The sequence below is a fragment of the Notamacropus eugenii genome, chromosome 4 (assembly GCF_028372415.1).
Source record: "Notamacropus eugenii isolate mMacEug1 chromosome 4, mMacEug1.pri_v2, whole genome shotgun sequence".
NCBI lineage: Eukaryota > Metazoa > Chordata > Mammalia > Diprotodontia > Macropodidae > Notamacropus > Notamacropus eugenii.
The window spans coordinates 60,941,149-60,961,959 of NC_092875.1; the positions used below are offsets into that span (position 1 = coordinate 60,941,149).

The 20,811-nt window shown below is 46.6% G+C and overlaps 1 protein-coding gene across 2 annotated transcripts; it reads right to left on the reverse strand.

Annotated features, from left to right (window-relative positions):
• Positions 1 to 952: 952 nt before the first annotated feature.
• On the reverse strand, positions 953 to 17,277 carry PLVAP (plasmalemma vesicle associated protein). 2 transcript variants are annotated; one of them, XM_072601320.1, is made up of 7 exons: positions 16,829 to 17,277; positions 11,590 to 11,686; positions 8,867 to 9,570; positions 7,671 to 7,728; positions 7,200 to 7,281; positions 2,852 to 2,890; positions 953 to 2,471 (listed from the first exon to the last, which is right to left on the reverse strand). In XM_072601320.1, exons 1-6 carry the CDS (start codon positions 17,195 to 17,197, stop codon positions 2,887 to 2,889), a joined length of 1,314 nt encoding a protein of 437 aa, XP_072457421.1. In that variant the 5' UTR covers positions 17,198 to 17,277; the 3' UTR covers positions 953 to 2,471; positions 2,852 to 2,886. The 2 variants fall into 2 exon arrangements, with proteins under 2 accessions (XP_072457421.1, XP_072457419.1); XM_072601318.1 differs by lacking the exon at positions 2,852 to 2,890 and having other exon boundaries at positions 16,829 to 17,275.
• Between the last annotated feature and the right edge of the window lie 3,534 nt (positions 17,278 to 20,811).

Sequence of the window (20,811 nt, forward strand, 5' to 3'; positions counted from 1 at the left end):
GGAAGGAACCTTAAAACCTAGAATGTCAGGTGTGGGGTGGAGCTAGTAACAATCTTTGAACACGGGTATCAGAGTTAGGAGGGAGCTTACAATGTGGGGTGGCAGAGCTGGAAGAGGTCATTTCCTTTACAGAGCCAGGGAGAGAAAGGGATTTGTGTAAAGGATCCCACACTGAATAAACTGTTTAAAGTAGAACCCAGATCTCTTGACCGCTCTGATGAATGCTGCCTCCCAGAACTGCCTCATTAGTTCCTATCCTATGGCAATCATCTTCCTGCCCTCTGATCAGCTCCATCCCTAGTCAGAACACTAGAGGAACAAGTGGGCACTGTTGCCCCCCTTTATGTGTCAGGGATTGTCCCGGACTCTATTAGATCCTTCCCATCATCGAAACCCCTCCTAACATTGATTATGACTTTCCCCCCTTGGGGACCATCTTGTGGCCAGCTCTTCTCACCATATCTAATGCGAGTGCCTGGGGGAAAGCCAGGGGTCCATCCCCTCCTCCTTCATACTCTGTGCCCCAGCAGGCCCCCAGCCAGGTCCAGTGCATCCTCAAGAGGCAGGCGTCTCTCTGCCAGACTTCCGCTATCCGGAAATATCCTTGTCTTGAATAAACAACTTCTTTGTCACCTCACACCCGTGCTGGGCCTGAGAACTGCTCCCCCTGGGGTGACTCATTCTGCCCCGCTTCCCACCTGACCCTAAGTCCTGAGTTCCATTGCTTCTGGCTGCCCAGGGACAGGCCTGGGATTAACCACAGTCCCTAAACTTCAGGGCTGGTCCCATCACCACCCACCCTGGGTAGGCAACACCATCTTGGCTGGGGAGTCTTGTATTGGTCACTGACTCTAGTCAGTCAGGGACAGTGGCTTGGTGGGGGGGGTTGATGAAGGTGACTCGATGTCAGGAAGGTCCCAGGCTACCCCAGAAAGGATGATTGAAGCTGGTATTTTGGGTTCGATTATCCTTTATTAGGGACTTCCACTTGGAATCAGAGCATCACAGCATGAGAAAAAAAGAGGACTTCTTTTTCCAACTCCCTAGCTTAGACCTGAGCATTCATGGACAGTCCCCCCACTACCCAGGCTTTACACACACAACCTGGAGCTCCCTGGGGGAAATGCTCAATTGGGATTCTAGATTCAGGGCACTGGGAAAGTCAGAATCTAGAGCAGGAGTCCTCCAAGGAGGCTTGGTCAGCATTAGGGCTGGAGGGTAAGCTTCCGGTAGTAGGGGTCATGGCCTTGACCCCTAGGGGTAGGACAGAGTGGCACCAGGGGTGAGATGGGGCCGAATATAGCATGGGCACAGGATCAGAATCATTGGACTTAGGAACAAACAAACTCTTCAGAATCACCCATTCTAAGCCTCTCATTTTTCAGATGAGGTCCAGAGAGTTGAGACCATGGTCGCACAGGAAGGGAGTCAGAATTCGAATCCAAGTCCTTGGATTCTGAATGCCATGCTCCTTTCCCTGCATCCCCTAGGCCTCTTGCCAGCTCACTCCTAAGGCCCAGCTACATGAACCAGGCAGAGGAGAGCTGGTCCTTGCCTTTGATTTCTGAGAACAACACCCCATCCCTGCTTCTCCCCTTACCCCAGAGGCTTTGGGGAAACTCCAGGGGAAGAGGGAAGGAGAGAAGTTCCCCCAGGAGCCAGAGACTGAGCTTTTCCTGCTCATATCTTTCCTTAGTTTGAGGCCTTGTGAAGCTATGATGTGTCAGCTAACGGAGATAACTGATAATAAAGATAAGGGGAGGCAGCAGCTGCTTAGATACATTAATCAAGTGATAAATGTGCTGAGAGACACTGTGGGCTGAGCCCGCAGGACAAAAGTGAGCATGAGTCCCTAGAGATCAGCAGGCAAAGCACCCTGGGGGGATGGGGAGAAAGGAGAAGAGTGATTACATCTTTCCCTCTCCCCCTGCTTGGTCTTACCTAGCACCCATGGACACCTTTAGTGAGCACCCACAGAATCCCCGCTGCTGTCCTTCCAGGCCCAGGGTCTTGTCTCCCACCCATGCCTCTGGTGCTAAGACTAGAGTCCCCAGATGGGCCCAGGGAGGATCCTGTGGTCTGTGGGTGCCTCTGTGCAAGGCCTACATGTTTCTGGGAGTGTATATGCATTTGTAGGTATGCATCTGAGTAAATATATCTGGGAGTGGGAACAGAGATCGAGGAGGAGGGAAGTGTCTGAGTGTGAGGGTTGTCTAGGGGGGTGTGAGTCTAAGTGTGTGTATGTGCCCGAGTATATACATATATATAAACGTGTGTGTATGGGTATGTGGGTGTGGGTGTGGGTGTGGGTGTATGGGTGTGTATTGGGGGAGAAGAGTACACCGCCATATTATGGGCTACATGGACATCTGGTGGGCCTCACAGCAGGTTGAGCGTGGCTGTCTCTCTGGAATGTGTCACCAGATCCTGCTGCCACCATCGCTGCATCACGGTGTCCGGCTCCTCAGCCGCTGCAGAAGGAGTGGAATTGAATGTTGGGGACAGAACAGATTGACAATGAGCCCCCCAGTCATCACACACCAACCCCCCTTGTCTCCCTTGGGCCTGCATGCCTGGTGTTGAGTAGGCAAAGTCCTTCCTTTTGGACCCCAGGCAGGAAGTCTGGCAATGACTGTGTTTTTCTAAGCGGCTGCCTCTGTTACTTCTTTTGCCTTCTTTCCATTGTCAGACCTTCCTTTGGGGAGGGAAGGGGTGGGAGAGATAGGGAGGCCTGGAAACCCTGGGCCTCTAACTTCTGCCCTGCCCTGACCAGTCTAGGCCATGCCTTCTCTCCAAAAATCCCTGGACTTGGAATTAGAAAATGTAGATTCAAACCCAAGTTTTATATTACCTTGAGCAATCTTTTCTCTCTGGGCCTCAGTTTCCTCATCTGTAAAATGAGAACTTTGTCTAGATCAAAGCTTCTGGAGTCCATGAACATGCTTAGAAATTTTTTTTATTACTATATTTTACTAAAATTCGTTTCCTTTGTAAGCCTATATATTTTATGCATTTAAAAGCATCATTCTGATTGCCAAAGGGGTCTATGACACACACACACACACACACACACACACACACACACGTTAAGTACCCTTGACCTAGATAGTCCCTAAGGTCCCTCCCAGATCCAAATGCTGTGTTTCCCCGACTCAGTGCCAACTCTTAACCTTGCATCCTTCAGACACCGTTCCACTTCTGTTTTCCCTGATACATAGTCAACTTCAAAAGTAGTCACACCACTGAAAGTTAGAAGTGACCTTAGAGATATCCAGTCCAATCTCCTTTACTTTACAGAAAGAGCAACCGAGGTATAGAGAGGTAGGGGACTTGCTCAACATCCTACAGCTAAAAAGTAAAAGATACTGACTTCAGCCTAGCTGTCCTAGGTTCAAATCTCTCCCCTCTATCAGCCTCTAGTGGCATCTGACTTCCCAAATCTTCATCAAAATTTTCTGCCACCTCCTGCAAGAGGTCTCCCCAATTTCAAAGCCTTCATGTGACTCCCCTTCTCCAAAGTTCTATAGCTTTCGTGGTCAGTGCCACCCCCATCCTTTGAATGTTCTTCCCCTGTCTCCTAGACCCCTTTCCATCCCATCCCTGGTCCAACTCAATTACCACTTCCTCCAGAAAGCTTTAGTCAATCAATCCCCCTGAAATCTGGAAATGAATTCTTCACTGATCTCATAGCACTTTTTACTTTTCTTATGTCTTTGGCACATACTCATTTGTATTATCTGCAAACATATTTTGTCCCTTCCTCTCTACCTCCCCCATCCATCCCCCAATGTAAGCTCCGTAAGGCCTAGGATTATGTCTTAATTATCTCTGAATTCCTCACTCTCAGGCCCCAGTTCAAGGCTCTGCACAGAGTAGGCCCTTTATAAATGTCGGTGGAATGAGTCTTACAATACCCATACTTGTATGATCTAATGGGCAAGGGGACTGAGGAGAAAAGAAACTCTGATCCTGGGATTTGGAGTTCGAAGAGGTTGGGGTCGAGTCCTACACCTTCACTTTGTAAATTAAGGAATGGAGATCTAGAGAGTGGAAGGTACTTGACCAAGGCCACAAAGTTAGTAAGAACAGGCCCAGAATTTGAATGGATTCTCTGTTTCTAGGGCACTATGTCATAGTCCTATAGCCCTATAACAAGAAAGTTTTCAGGGATGTTCAGAGAAGGGTGAGGGCACTCGAGTATTCGAGGAAGGCTTTCTAGTGCAGGTGCAGTGTGAGTGGACCCTGAAGGATGGTTCTGAGCTAGGGGAGCCTTTAGAACATAGAATCTTAGGCTGAGAAGGCCTTTAGAACACAGGAACATAAAAACTGGGGCGGAGGAGCTTTAGAAATCATGTTCTAGCTCCTTATCTTTCATTGGAGGAAACTAAAACAGAGAAGAGGAGGAATTTGTCCGATATCTCACAGCCATTTAGCAGCATCAACATGACAAGAACCCAGTGTCCCGGTTCCCAGCCCAGTAAGCCCCTTGGCTGTGTTTTGAGAAGGGAGTAGAATTTATAGAGAAGACCCAAGTAGAGGGAAGCAGGATGGAGAGAGTGGGGAATAGTAGGTTCAACTAATGTGCATGAACTCAGGTCCTGCAGGTCAGGGGAGAAGAATGGGAAGTGAGACCAGGATGGGAGGATGAGGAGAAGATGAGGAGCCTCAGAGGCCTAGGACAAGCAGACTGAGAGTGTCTTATCTGGAACAGGTGAGAACTTGGAGCAAGAGCTGTATAGCCTTGAGGCTTTGAGCTCAGAGGTCCAAGGATGGCTGGCCTTCCAGGAATATAAATATGAAAACATCCAGTTCCCCAAGGGCTGAGGGGAACAGCTGAGTCAAAGAAGGGCTAGACCAAGACTTCCAGGCTGGAAGAGACTCCAAGAGAGATAGCCTGAGCCCTTGGGCACAGCCAGCCTTGGTACTTAGGTTTCAGTGGACCCAAAGAGGGGACCCTTACTAGGAAGGGTGTCTCATTCCTGAAGGGAGAGATAAGGAAGAGGTTAAGGGCACAGGGAGAGCTGTTGTTCAGCTATTTTCAGTTGCATTGACTCTGTGATACCATTTGGGGTTTTCTCGGCAAAGATACTGGAATGGTTTGCTATTTCCTTCTCTAGCTCATTTTATAGATGAGGAACTGAGGCAAAGAGGGTTAAGTAACTTGCCCAGGGTCACACAACTAGTACGTATATGAGTCTAGATTTGAACTGAGGAAAATGAGTCCTCTTGACTCCTGAATTTTATGCACTATACTAACTAGCTGCCCAGGGGGAGAATTAGGGGTAGTCTAAAGACTGAGGGAGAAGGTAGTTGATGATCCTGAATGCTTGCTTGGCTCCAAGGCCTGGCAGTCATCCATGTCCTTGAATCAGCCCTTCCCCTGACATAAAATGCTTCTTTCCTCTGACAAACTGCCAAGCCCAAGAACTGACTTTGTGAACATAGGCACACAAGTCCCACTGTGGTGATTCACTAGGCCACTGATGCCACTTCCCAGTTTGTTTGGGGAGCCAGGTTCTGAAAAGGGGCCCTTGTGGCCAAAAGCCAGACTTTGACTCCAGACCTCCACTGTCCCTTCCGCTGGTACCGCCCAAGGACCCCTGGGGCCTACCATCTTGGAAACAAGCTGCCCCCAGCCTAGTTCACTTTTGTCCCTATAAGGCCCTGGGATCTCCAATCCACTATCTCGAGGATACAAAAATATATCACTGGACTGGGTGGGGTAATCTCAATACAGATACTACCAGTTGGCATTTAGAAGGAAAGGTATAAAGTTTAGTAATAGCCCAGCCTTGTCCAGTTCCAGAATCAGAGGATCTTTAAAGGGTACCTCCTCCAATATCTTGCCCACCCCACAGAAGAGCCCCCTGAAAACATTCCCTGACCAAATGTCTTCTTGCCTCAGCTTAGACTTCTATCACCTTCAGTAATGAGGACCTCACTACCCCAAGAGATTGTCCATTCCATTTATGGAGAGCTGAAAGTGGCCTCCTGGTACCTTCTAACCTCTGGTCCCAGGTCTACCCTCTCGAACCACACAGAATGAGTTTGTCCAGAGTAGAGGAGCCTGCTTGAACCCCACCCTCTACAAGAGACTTTCCCCTCCCCTGCTAGTGCCTTCCCTCTAAGATAACCTCCCATCTGCTCTGCATCTTCTTGTATGATCCTTGTATGTGCTTGGTTATTTACTTGTTGCCTCTCCCAGGGACCAAGTTTTTGCCTTTCTCTGTATTCCTAGAGTTTAGTTCAGCGTCTGGCCCAGAGTAAGGGGACCAGCAATAGTTAACACCCATCTCCATAGTCCTTTAAGCCTTACAAAGTGCTTTTCTTGTACTCCCACGAGGTAGAAGCCTTCCTATTTTTCAGATGAGGAAATCTAGGTTAAGAGGCTTTCTCAGACAAGAAGTGTTGGACTTAGGGTTGGAATCCAGCTTTTCTGATTCTAAAGCCAGCCATCTTTTCACTCTTCTACCTTGCTGGAAGATCTGCTTTCAAAGTCCCTCTTTGCTCTGTCTCTCTTTGTCTTACCTGAGTGTGAGCAGTCTATTCCTGTGGAGGACCCATCTAGGAAAGTATCTTTTGGTTGCATAAAAGCATAGTCCTAGTGTGATGTCAGGCCCATGACTTACCATAAGGATAAGTTGCACTGATGGAACATTTTTAGGTTTATAATGACCCTGTGAGTGGGGCTTAATCATTTCTAAATCTAGAGCTAAAAGGGATCATTGAATCTAGAACCTTCATTTTTCAAAAGAAAAAACTGAGGTGCTAAGACTTGCCCAGGGTCACACAGTTGGTAAGTGAAACAAGTGAGACCTGCAGTGCAAGTGATATTACCCCCATTTTACAGAAGAAACTGAGACTCTGAGAGGTTGACAGCTAGCAAGTGTGGAATTTGAACTCAAGTCTCTTTTCTGCAAGTCCAGCCCTCTATCTACTGTGTAGGACAATGTTACTTCCTCTGCAGAGGCTGCTGGGAGAATGGAATGGGTACCACCCTGAGACCCTAGGATGGGGACCCCAGTCCTAAGGTGGGAATCCATCTGTGAAATGGAAAGAAAGAAGAACCCTTGTCCTGCCACCCTCCAGGGCTCATCAAGATTGTTACTCTCTGGTTCTGGCTTACAGTTGTGCACACGCGCACACAGGTGAATGTGTTCAACCCTGGCCCTGGCCTGAGTGACTGAGGAGCAACTCACCTGACTGAGCTTCCAGAAGGCAGGCTGACCTTCTGATAAGTGTCCAAGAGCTTCTTCTTGAATTTTTCTAGGTCTTCGGCATCTGAGGAGGGAAAATCAGCAGGGTCAGCCCTGGGTGTCCCCATACCCCTATGCTAATCACCTGCTAGGGTGGGTGGGCTTGGGGACCAATGGACAGGTGTCTCATCTAAACAACCTTTGGCATAAATAAGATTTGGGGCCCCAAACTCAAGATTTCCCACTCCTCCCTAGTTCCAGTCCTTCCAGTATTTCCTCCAAGTGTTTCTAGGGGGGTTCCCACAACCTCCAGAGGCTACATTAGATCCTAGAATCTTCCAGGTCCTCTTGACCAAAGGAGATCTGGCATACAGATGCCCTCACAGGGCCAGGGTCAGCATGAGGAAAGTGCTAAGGGCAGTGGAGAATACATGTCTAGGCCCAGAAGACTCATTCCCTGTCTGGCTCACTTACCGATAGGCGCTGGGTTAACAGGTCCAGGGAGTCGAGGAATGGATAGTGAACCCTGCGCCTGTGAATGTTGAAAGAGTACACATGGGTCAAAGGGAGCTTGGTACACTAGAAAGAGCAGCGGCTCTGGAGTCAGCAGCTCTGATTGAACTACCTGGATAACCCTCCCTGGTCTTCAGTTTCTTCATTGGTCAAATGAAGAATGATCTCTGACATCCCTTCCAGCCCTAAGATCCAGGTCCACCCAGAGCTCAAGTGCCTTAAAGACTCCTTTGCCAACCTCTTAACTAAGGGCCTGAGCCTACTTAGGCCTGTCTCTTCAGCTCAAAAACAAGAAACTAAGAGGGGCTGCGTCCCTGGTTCAGTCAGGGTGTAGGGACCTAGAGATGTGCACACAGGAAGAGTAGATATATTGAGAGTCATACAGATGAGCAAATCACAGAGAGCACATACCTAAAAAGGCAGTCACAGACTTGTGCACACACAGTCATACAGATCACACACACATATACACATTCACACAAATTCGCACACACAATCACACAAGTCAAAAACACACTCACATACACACATAATCATACAGATCACACACACACACACACACACACACACATGCACAGCCCTAGCTCCATTCAAACCCCAATCCCATCCCCAACCATATGACAATAAGAATAGATAAGAATACAAAAACTAAGAAGAGACTATTGAATGAATTAAATCAATGACTGATTGAACAGTCATTGATTTAATTTATTCAAATAGGGGAAGTGAACTTGTGATTTCTTTGATAGAAGGAATTCCCTAGTGAAGAACCTCTCTCTACCAGTGCAGATCACTGCTCCTTCAGCCATTTGTTTTCTTAGAAAGTTGCCTAGGGCACCATAAGTTTCAATGACTTGGCTGGGGTCATCCAACCTACTAACCGCTCTCAAGCTTACCCCCCAATCCCTCTCTCAATTCAATCCCCTACTTAACCTCATGACCATGCCCTATTAACCCCAGCCCTGACTTCATCCCTCTTTCAACCCAGTCCTCTACCCAACCTCATGACCATCTTTAACTCTAACCCAGCCTCAGTCTTCTCTTCCTCCTTGTCCTCCTCATAGCTGTGCCCACTCCAAACCTCTCCTTCCCTCTGGCGCTAGCATGCTCCTGATCCCCCTCTCCAGTTCCAGCCGCCTTTGGGGTCCAGCCTTCACCTTGGTCCTGATGCAGGTTTCCAGGGTGGACTTGTTGATGTCCAGTTGCCCCTTGACCAAGATCAGCTCCTTCTTCTTCTCCTCTAACTCCTTGACCAAGGCCTCCTTCTCCTTCTGCAAGGTGGCCTTCTCTTCCAAAGCTAGCCGAGATTGTTTGACGCAGTCTTCGTGGATTTTCTGCAGCCTTTCCTGGGTCTCCTTAACGACCTTCTCCTTCTCCTCCTTGCAGGCTGCCGAGCTCTTCTCACTGGCCTCCTTCTGGCGCTTCAGCTCAGTGTTCTCTCGTGCCACCTGCTCAATGCCCATCTTCAATTCTCTGGCCAGGCTCTCGAATTTCTCGAAGATGACCCTGGGCAATTCCCTGCAACGATGGACCACCTTCTCAACCTCTGGAGTTAAGTAAAGAAAGGACATGCCCTCCAAACTCTTGTACTGGAAGGAGTCCCTCCATATCTGCTCCACCTTGGAGACCAGCTTCTCCTTGTCCAGCACAACACACAGGTCTCGGACACGCTGGAGCTCGCTCACTACCAGCTGGTACTCCCCAAAGTTCCGCATCTTCTCCTCATTGCAGGCTTTGATCTGAGCCTCAACTGCTGCCTTGGCTGCCATCAGGACCTCCTTGTCCTTGTTACACGTCAACTTTAAGGCCTCCTGCTGCACCTGGACTGCTCTAGCCTTCTCTTCGAGAGTCTGGACCTGGGCTGTGAGGGTAGAGGGTGGAAGCAATGGATAGACTCTGATGAATAGTCCCTTGTACTTCCTCTACTATAGGACTTCTTAATGTGACATGTAGGAACTTGTTTTTTTAATTATTACAATTATTTTAGTTATTATTATTTTATAAAATATGATGATGATTGAATTTCAGTAGAATTTGTTTCCTTTTTTACCCTCTCACTTTATGCACTTAAGAACATTATTCTAAGAACAGATCCATAGATTTTACTACATCACTCAAGGAATTCATGAAACAAAAAGAGGTTTAATACCTCTGCTCCATCTTGAGGCGATTGCCTCAAGGTATTGCCCAGGGACCAAAGTGTGACCTCTCAGAGCTGGGTAGGTGTAATGGGAGACAGACAGAGCAGCAGATGGGATGTGGGGGACAGTCACCCAAAGACCACAGATGATAAACTTGGAGTTGGAAGGGGCTTAGAGACCATCTAGTCTGACTTCTTCCTTTTAGAGAGGAGAAAACTGAGGTCCAAAGAAATTAAGTGACTTGCCCAAGGTCACTAGGTAGCAGAGTTGGGACTTGAACTTAGTTCTTCTGGCTCTAAAATTGGCAATCATTCCCTCCTTTGAAACCTCTTAGGACCGGTTACATCTTAGGAAGAGTGGAGCAAGGGAAAGAGTTATTTATGTTCTATTCATCCAAAGCATTTTGGGTCACTTTGGGTGATCTCACTATTCATTTCCTCCAAAAAGCTGGTGAAAAGGATCCAGGAATGGTTACATCAGAGATGGGATTGAAAAGAGTTGGCAGAAAGGAGAAAGCAGGAGGAGGTTAGAAACAGATGGGTGGGAAGAGAGGTCTCGAGTAGGGCTTCTTGGAGCTGATGACTCCTGACCCCTGGCCACTGACCTCCAATCCCTGCTCTCATCTAGTCCAATGTTTACCTGAAGCATGAATCTCCTCTCTCCTCCCTTCACTCCTCCTTTTCCCTCCTCTCCTCTCCTTTCCTCTCTTCTCCCATTCTCCCTTGTCAACCTCATTAACTCCCAATATGTCAATCACCCTCCTCTATACAGGTGACTCTCACAGTCCTGTTTCTAGCACACACACACCTCTTGCCCCCACCTGATATCTTGCCTCCGATGGTCAGCTAGGCATTCACCAGTCCCTCAAACCCACCTCAAACTCTCTGGCAAATGGTCATCCATTCAATGGAGGAAGAATACACCTTCCCCATCACATTGTTGGGATAGTTGTAATTACTTAGAATCACAGAATCTCAGGGCTGACCCCTACCTGAGCAGGATTCCCCTTTACAGTTTCTTGACTTCCACAGCACTAGAGTTCCTCCATCTCTGACCATTTAGATTTGGAAGGGATTTTAGAGACTGGGTCCACCAAGCCATTTTGTAGATAAGGAAACTGAGGTCTGGCCAGGAGAAGGGACTCTCCTGGAATTTGAACCCAGGAATTGAATCCTGACCTCCTCCTTCTCCCATCTGGGGGGGTGGTGGTGTGTGTGCACCATGGGGCTATAACTCAGCATAACAACTTCATGATATCATGGATAGATTCATTTCCTATAGGTAACAGGGCTCATTTCCTTCTTTCCTCATCATCACATCCTCTCAGCTCTGCTATCCCTAGCCTCAGGTAAAAAAGTCCTAGTCATGGCTTTATCCCACACTCTACATGAGGGCATCCCCTAAAGATTTGTCCTCCTGTCACTAACGGAGTAACTTTGAGCAAGTCAGTCACCCTTTTTATTCCTCAGTTTCCTTATCTGTAACATAAGGGGGCTGGACTATATGGCCTCTGTGGTCTCTCCTTTGATAATCTCATTCACCCAATCACCCATTCACTCATTCATTTCACATTTGTATCTATAGTGCTGACTTCCAGCCCTATTTCTGATTTGGTCTTTCAAATTCACCATATCTTAATTCTACTCCTCTCCCCTCCTCCCATCCCTTTCCCCTCCTCCCATCCCTCTCCCCTCTTCCCATCCCTCTCCCCTCGTCCCATCACTCTCCCTTCCTCCAACCTGTGTAGTTCTTCGAGGCTTCAGCGAGCTTTTGTCGACAGAGTTCTTCACTTTTCAAAATGGCAATCACATATCTCATATCATTCTGGTGCTGAATCTAGGAAAAGGAAGGCACTGGGCTCAGCTCAGGGTGGGCATTCAGAGGCATTCAGTCTCCCCCAAATCCCTCAAATACAACAAAAACTGGGCACTGATGATAATAATAGCTAACATTTCTACAACCTTTAAAGGTTTGCAAAGCACTTTGCATATATTAACTTTATATTTGATTCTCACCAGTGTAAATATTTTCAGTTCCACTTTCTCAGATAAGGAAACTAAGGCTCAAATTAGTGAGGTGACTTGACCAACTGGAGGAGCCAAGATTCAAACCCAGGTCTTTTTCATGATACCACGTTGTTTCCTTGGTGTATAATTTCAGGGTAAATAATAAATGATGGTTAAATTGAAAATTTGAATGAAGTAGAAGGAATAAAGTTAGTGAGTAGAAATATGTGGAAAGGGCTTTGAATCTGAAGTAGGAAGACTTGAGTTCAGATCTTGACTCTGCTATTTATTATCTTGAGCAAGTGATTCCTCTTTCTGGGTCTCAGTTTCCTCATCTGTAATATGGGGAGGTGGACCTAGATGATTTGAGTTTCTTTCCAATTCTACATCCTATGATATTATAAATCTGAGAGGGTCAATACACTTAAAAGGTGATCTATAGTTCAGCCTTGTGCTTAAAAGTTTGTCCTCTTCATAAATGATCATAACTAGTATTATTTCTACATAAACAAATCATATTCATAGGTTCCCCCCCCCCAAACCCTCTCTCCCATCTTCTTGCTTGTCTCTTCAATATCAACGATAAGGACATTAGTTTTTCCTGAAGTTACATATTTGTCATCAGACTTTTTCATGTGCTCTGATATTTTTAATGTTATGTGTATCTAGATATCTACATAGATACACATATATACATATATGTATATGTATATACTCACATACACAATGCCTAGCATTTCTATATAGGTTCATAGTTTGCAAAGTTCTTTCCATATTATCTCATTTGATCTTCACCACAATCCTGGGTGGTAGGTAATACTATTATTTCCATTTTGTTGTTGTTCAGTCGTTCCTCACTCTTTGTGACCCCATTTGGGGTTTTCTTGGCAAAGATACTGGCATGGTTTGTCATTGCCTTCCCCAGTTCATTTTACAGATGAGGAAACTGAGACAAACAGGGTTAAGTGACTTGCCAGGGTCTCACAGCTAGTAAGTGTCAGAGGCCAGATTTGAACTCAGGAAGATGAGTCTTCCTCACTCTAGACCTGGTGCTGTATCCGCTACAGCGCCACCTAGCTTCCCTATCTCCGATTTGTAAATGATGAGCCTGAGGCTGGTAGAGGTTAAGTGATTTGCTCTTGGTCAAGCAGCTAGTAAGTGTCTGAAGATGGATTAAAACTTTAACACATTTAAAAGCAGAAAGGTCCAGGACCTTACTTCCTAGAGACTAATTGTGCATTGTTCTCAGTATCCCCAACAGTACTCGGGGCTGAAGTGCTCTGTCTTCTTTCATAGCTCTCCGCTGCTAAGTCTACACATTTCTTGATTCATCCATCCTCTCTGTGTACTGGGCATCCTGGGGCATGCAGCACCCAGAGCCTATGAGGCTGAAGTTCCGAGAGCAGAAGAGGCAATGCCAAGATGGGAAGAAGCCCAGATCCGGGGCCCAAGCCTAGGAGACAGAACAGTTCTGCTTCATGTTGGGTTTCCAGGTCTCCCACACAGGAAGAAGGAATGGCCCTTCTGTGTCAGAGACTCCATTTCGAGCCCTCAGTTTGGTGCATCCCCTCAGCTTCCCATCCTCTGGGAAGCTTTACTTTTGTCCTTCCCTCATCTCCATTCTCCATCATCCTCTTTTTAGGCTCATTCAGGCAGTCTCCCAGTTTTAAATTCTACAAAATGGTTGCCCTTGTCCATAAGCCTCCTTGACCGATTCCAGTGTAAATTTTGTAATAAACACTGGGTGGGAAGTGACAGAGGTAGGGTTATGACCCTGGGTTTCTTCCATTTTCCATGCATCAAGGACAGCTGAACCTTTGTGTCTGTGACACTGTCCAAAGGAGGCACCGCCAGATACCTGGTGTGATTGATGGGAGATTAAAAAAGTACCAGGAATATCTAAATTATCTCCTGAGAACATTCCCTAAAATTTCACCTCTTTCTCACTGACCTGGAAAGTTACAGAGGGTATCCTTAGGATGTCCCCAGGGTGAAGGAGAGACACTCTGGCCCCAAGAAAGTCTGAGGGAAACGGTACAGCCCCCAACCTCAGGGTACCCACAGTAAGAGGGGTACGTAGGCTTGTCAGAGGGGGAGATAGCACAGCCTTCAGGGAGGAGCCCCCAGACAAAGGAGAAAACAGCCTTGCAATCATGGGAACCCCCCCCCCCAATCTGAGAGGTAAACAGCCCTGGCCCGAGGAAACCCCTAGTCTGAGGAGGCTATAACCCAGAGCACCCTGGCATAGAGGGCGAGTCATAGCCCCCACCCTAAGTGAGTCTGGAATCTGAGAAGGAAACGTGGCTTCTGTTCTCAGAGAGCCCCCATACCAAGGGGGAAAGGACAGACACGTACAGAAGAAGGACATCTGGGCTGTTTCCTGTGTCTGAAGTGGAGAGTGGGGGGAGGCTGGGATGAGCAGGGATTTGGAGGGGACTGGGGTGGGGCAGCCATCCTAAGGCCTCATTCCAGGACTGACCTAGAGTCTCTGGGGAGGCCTGGCTCTCGGATATCTCTTAGTTCCTGCCAGTTTCCTGGTGGAGAAACTGAGGCTGGTACAATGGATGTTTCCTAAGTGCTCTCTTCCCTCCACTGGGCTCCACCCAGAGAGACTTCCTGAGCTCCCAGCCCTCCCTCCTACAGCACCCCCACCTCAAGCTGGGCACAGACTCTCAGAGATGAGAAAAATTGCAAAAAGGAGGCGAGATCGCTTCTGGCTCTGGTTATTATGGTGAAAATCACCAGGTCTTTAATGTAGCTAGAGGCAGGGACCAGGTCATTTCTTCCTTTGTAAAGTTTAATACCTGGCACATAGGCTTTAATAAATGAATACCAAATTAGCTCGAAACTTCCTCTCACATGTTATCATCTCTCTTTTACAGATGAGGAAACTGGGTCCCAGAGCAAAGAAGCCAGGTAGAGCCAATATATGAACCTAGGTCTTCTGAGTCCATGACCCTTGCCCCTGAATCATTTAGCCTGCCGCAATTATATTGGACCATATAATGATGATGATGATGGTGATGGACAAGGGGCTCACAGTGCTTTACAGTTTGCAAAGCAGAAAGGCAATGGGTCATCATGGATAGAATGCTGGACTTTGAATCAAGAGGACCTGGATTCCGATTCTGTCTCAGATCTAGGTATCTGTGGGACTCTGGACTAATCACGTAACTTTTTTGAGCTTCGGTTTACTCATTTGTAAAATGTAGAGAATAATATTTATACTACCTAAGGCACCTCAGAACAGAGACTGTCAAAGCTGGGAGAGATCTCAAAGCATAAAATATAGACTTCAGAACTTGGGGGGGGGGGCTCTTTGAAAACATAGAAGATAGAATATCAGATAGAAGGGCCCTTAGAACAGAGAAAGTCACAACTGGAAGGGACCTCAGAACATAGAAGATAGAACATCAGAACTAGGAGAGACTTTCGATCAGAGAACGTCAGAGCTTGGGGGGACTTTATAACACAGAAGGTCAAAATGAAGGGGACCTTAGACTGCGGAACAATACCTTACAGGACTATGGGAGGGCACGGGTGAGATAAACTTTGCAAGGTGTTTTGTAAGTCTTAAAGTACTCTGTAAGCGTCAGCTAGGATCACTAAACCCACTTTCCTGGAAATTACATGGTGAAAGATTGTTGTTTTCCACATTTTCCAGGTAAGGCAGCTAAGGCTTGGAGAGAGGAAATCTCTCCAGTGATGTCCCAGATGGGCAGCATCACAGTGCGAGGGCTCAAGAACCAGTTTGGAATCGGGAAGGCCTGGACTCCAATTCTTTCAGATACTCACTCACTGTGTGCCCTAGAGCAAGTCAGTCATGCTCACTGGGCCTCAGTTTCCTCATATGTCCGATGAGGGAATTGTACTCAATAACCTCCTTGGTACTTCCCAACTCTAAATATACGATCCTATTATCAAAAGTCACAAAGGAAGAGAGAAGGCTGAGGAACATTCTTAGCCAAGGATGGGTAAACACGGCTGCCTCCCTGTCCCCCCAACCCTGGCCAACCTCTGGGCATGTCACTGCTTGAGGGAGGGTCTGCTGCAAAGTGGTTCCAATGGGCTGCATGCAACTTGTGCGGGAGAGACCCTTTGTCGATGTGTGTAGCTCTGTGTCTGTGATACTGAGTATTTGAAGACAGTGGAAGAATATGGAAAAAGAAGTGGACACGTGTGCAAAACTGTATGTGGTCCATCTAGGAACAGGGATAGGGATTCTACTTGTGATGTCATTTTGCCGGGGGAATTCCAGGCGAGGGAACTCCCTCCACCAATACAGGATGGCACCCTCTCTTCAACTTGGCATTTTAGAAATTTTCTGGGGCAAGCAGCTTGCCCAGGGTCACATGGCCAGTTTGTGTCAGAGATGGGATGTGAGCCTAGGTGTTAGTAACTTTGAGGCCAATTTCCTACACGGATGCTACTGCTTTCTCTTGTGACCACAAAAGAGTTTATAATTGTATGTGTACAGCTGTGTGTGCCTACAGAAGAGGATATGTGATTGTGGGTTGGGGCATGTGATGGTGTCAGTGGACATGGAGTTGTGTTCTATGTGACCTATGCCTGTGGGAGACTGTGTACTGAGTGTGTAAAGATGCCTACACCTAGGTAACAAAATAAATGTCTGAATTATCTTGGCTCTGCCACCTACTTTGGGAGAGTCACTTTCCCTCTCCGGGCCTTGCTTTCCTCAACTGAAAAATGAGGGGATTAGAGTAGATGACCTCTGAGATCCCTTTTGGCTCCAAATCTATGCCTTTACAAGCGATGGCATGTGTGGGAGACTGCAGAGGACTTTGAGTCTTGCTTGGCCTTGCACACATCGCTTCCTTAGTTGCTCCATGCCCAACTAAAGAGAAGCGGAGATGATCTGTGGGTTATCCTGGGCTAGAATATCATCCATGGCTGTCCCTTCCCTCCCCTCTGGCCCTGGCACCAGTTTCTGGGAATCCAGACAGAGTCTCACCTGCTCCACTTGGCACTGGCGGTAGCTGGAGTTGATGCGGTCCAGGTCCCGCCGGCTGCCCACCAGCAGCTGCATGATGGCTTCTCGGGAGCGGGTGGTGATGTTCAGTTCCTTGGAGAGGTTGACATTGAGGGCACCCAGGGACATGAGCTGCCCCGACAGGCTGTCAGCCCGCTTCTCTGTCACCTGCAGGTGAGCCTCTGTGCCAGCATGGGCATTTCCATAGACCATGAATAGCACCAGCCCCAGGATGATGAGGAATTGAATGAGGGAGACAAACAAGAAGAAGTACTTCAGGTAGTACCAGCATCCCCGGTGGTTAGAGCTGCTCACATGGAGCCCAGTCCGTGAATAGCTGTTTCTGTCCATGGCTGGGACAGGAGTGTTCTGCCAGGCCTGCCAGGCCCTGCGCTCAGAGGGGAAAGGGGGGGCGGGGCCTCTTGTTGTCCACCTCCCCCTTTCCTCCCTGTAGTCTCTCCTGCCCCATCCTCAACAGGAGGAGTGTTTATATTGCTCTGCTTAATACTTCCTCCTCCTGGCTCCTTCCTGCCCAGGAGGAAACCAGGTCCTGGGGTTATCATAACAAGCCTGCCCTAGACTTGGGGGAGTGGTAGCTGAGGGCTCAAGGGAGTTAGTTAGAGTGGGGGCAGCACCCCTGACTGCTACCCTACTTCACTGTCTGGGATGGACATGAGTTTGGGACTGTTGGAGACTTGCCCGCCATGCCTACATCTCCTGTTTTCTGAGTATGATACTCACAGCAGAACAGCAGACCTTAGACCAGAGACCAAGCCAGGAGGAGCTTTAGAATGTAGAACACAGAATATCATGCTTAACAGGCAGGAGTCAGGAGACTCACCTTAGAACAAAGAATGTTGGACTTGGAGGGACTTTAGATCATGGAATGTCAGAGTTGGAAGGGCCCTTAGGACATAGAATGTCAGACTTAAGGGGACATTAGAACACAGACTGAATTGAGAGAGGCCTTAGGATACAGAACGCTGAATACTAGACTTGGGGGAACATAGAATGTGAGACTGGGGGAGGGAACCTTATGACATAATATGTCAGACTTAGGAAGACCTCAGAAGAGAGAATGTCAGAGCTGCAGGGACCTCAGAACACAAGATGTCAGATTTGGAGGAACCTTAGAACCCAGAACAGTGGGGCTCTTAGAACATAAAAAGTCAGAATTGGAAGATAGCATAGGATATAGAATGTAGAATGTCAAAGCTGGTAGAGATCATGGAATTTAGAACAGAACTGAAAGGGCCCTTAGAATTTTTTTTAATTAATTAATTAATTTAAATTTTCAACATTCACTTTTATAAGATTTTGAACTCTAAATTTTTCTGCTTCCCTTCTCTCAAGGGAGAAGATAGTATGCAATCTGATACAGGTTATACATGTACAAATCATATTAAATGTATTTCCACATTAGTCATGTTGTGAAACATCGAAACAAAAGGGAAAAACCATGAGAAAGAAAAAAAAAAGAGAAAATAGTCTGCTTCAGTCTGCATTCAGACTCCACAGTTCTTTTTGTGAATGTGGATAGTAGTTTCCATCATGAATCTTTTGGAATTGTCTTAGATCCTTGCATTGCTGAGAATAGTTAAGTCTATCAAAGTTAGTCATCATACAATGTGGCTGTTACTGTATACAAAGTTCTCCTGGTTCTGCTCACTTCACTGAGCATCTGTTCATGTAAGTTTTTTCCAGGTTTTTCCGAAATCTACCTGCTCATCATTTCTTTAGGATTCCATTACATTCATATACTACAACTTATTCAGCCAATCCCAATTGATGGACATCCCCTAAATTTCCAATTCTTTGTCACCACAAAAAGAGCTGCTATAAATATTTTTGTACATGTGGGTCCTTTGCCCTTTTGTATGATCTCTTTGGGATACAGACTGACAATATTTAATATAAATTTTAGACTTTAATAAGGGCCAAAGCTTGAATTAAGAAGAGCCTGGCAAATGGTACTTCCTTACCACACCCTTCTTCTGGCATCTTAGTGATAAGGCCTTGGTTGTAACTTCAGCTTTGTCAACTCTATTAAGAGTCCACAACTTCAAAGTCCTGTTTAGGACAGGGTATCTGTCATCACGGTGGTGAGACTTTCTCCTTATCTTAAGTCACAGGGACATGCTACAGAAAGAAGATTCCCACACTTGGGATCATAAAACCCAATTGACACTACTTTGTTAATTGTCTTACCAAATTTACAATGTGTTTATCTAAGAGAGCTCCTTTCTCATGGTAAAAGGTATTTAAGACAGTCAACTTCTGTACTGAGGGAGCCAGTTTTGATCCTGGCTTCATAGGGCTATGACTGTTATCTTTAAGAGAGGATTAATTAAATAATAATGCATGCTTATTAGCCTGATGTCCTTTATTTAACCAAGTTTTCAGGTTAACAAGACCTAGCAGAGGTATTGAGTAAAGGTATTGCTGGATCAAAGGGTATGCACAGTTTTATAGCCCTTTGGACGTAGTTCCAAATTGCTCTCCAGAATGGTTGGCTCAGTTCACAACTCCACTAACATTGCATTAGTGCTCCAGTTTTCCCCACATTTTCCCCAGCATCTATGATTTTCCTGTTTTGTCATATTAGCCAATCTGATCAGTGGTAGTTTCTGAGTTTTTTTAGTTTGTATTTCTCTAATCAATAGTAATTTAGAGCCTTTTTTATATGACTATAGATAATTTTAATTACTTCATTTGAAAACTGCCTATTCATATCCTTTGATCATTTATCAATTGGGGAATGACTTGTATTCTTATATTTTGATTCAGTTCTCTATATATTTTAGAAATGAGAGGGCCCTTAGACTCTTGACCTCATAACATAGAAGTTCAGAGCTGGGAGGGTCCTTAGAATATAGAATGTCCAAGCCATAGTCTTGTCTCCTGCTAGAGAACTGCTAGAGAACCTCAGAGCTGGAGAAACATCTTATCTACCTTGTGGGAGAAGGGAGTTACTCTATACAACAAGTAGTCATCCAGCATCTGTTTGGAGACCTTCCATAAGAGGAAACTCACTAACTTTCAAGTCAACAACTTCCATTTTGGGATGACTTTATTTATTAGGAAGTTTTCCTCTCCTCTGGCCCACTGAAACATCTGCCCATGGCTCTGCCCTTTGGGATCAAGCAGATCTCTGGTCTTCGATCACACCCCCTTATCATGTTGTGCACCTGCCTTCCTATAGCGTATATTTTATCTCCCTAAGTTCTCCCCTGAGCTCCCTTCCAGGAAGGAGGGAGTTGCCTCTTGTTTTCCTCCAGCAGCTCCTTCCCTCTCTGTATTTTCCAGTCTTTTCCAGTGATGGCATTCTATGAAAATGTGGCCCATTTTATAGGTGGCTCTGCCATTAAACTGGTCGCATTGAGACTGGACCATCATGGTAGTTACCTGACAGACTTCTGTGCCTTCATTCTCTTCCCCTCCAATCCTTCCTACACAGAGCTGAAGAATCATCTTCCCCAAATTCATCACATCTCTCAACTGCCTATTGCCATTATCTCCCCAGGATAAAGCCCAATCCCCTTAACCAGGGGCTTAAGGTCCTCTCCATTGTCCCTTGTTAGCCCTAGCTTCTCCTGTTCCTCTTCATGCACCTTCCCTTTCAGCTCAAACAGAAAACTTGTGAATTCTTCCTTCTGTTTCCTTGATTTGTCTGAATTCCTGTAGCCTGAGACTGAGTCTGACCAGTCAGGAAACCAGGTCACAGGGTCAGTGTTTGGGTCAGGAGGCTCAGAGGCTTAGGTGGAAATTGGGACAGGATAATTGTCGGGGGAGGAAACAGGGGGCTGAGTGACAGTCAGTAAGCAAGCATTTATTAAACAATTGGTATTTGCTATTAGGCACCACGTTGAATTCTGGGGATACAAAGAAAGGGAAAAATAGTCTGCCCCCAAGTAACTCACATTCACATGAGGGAGACAGCCCAAGTGACTACAAGATATATGCAG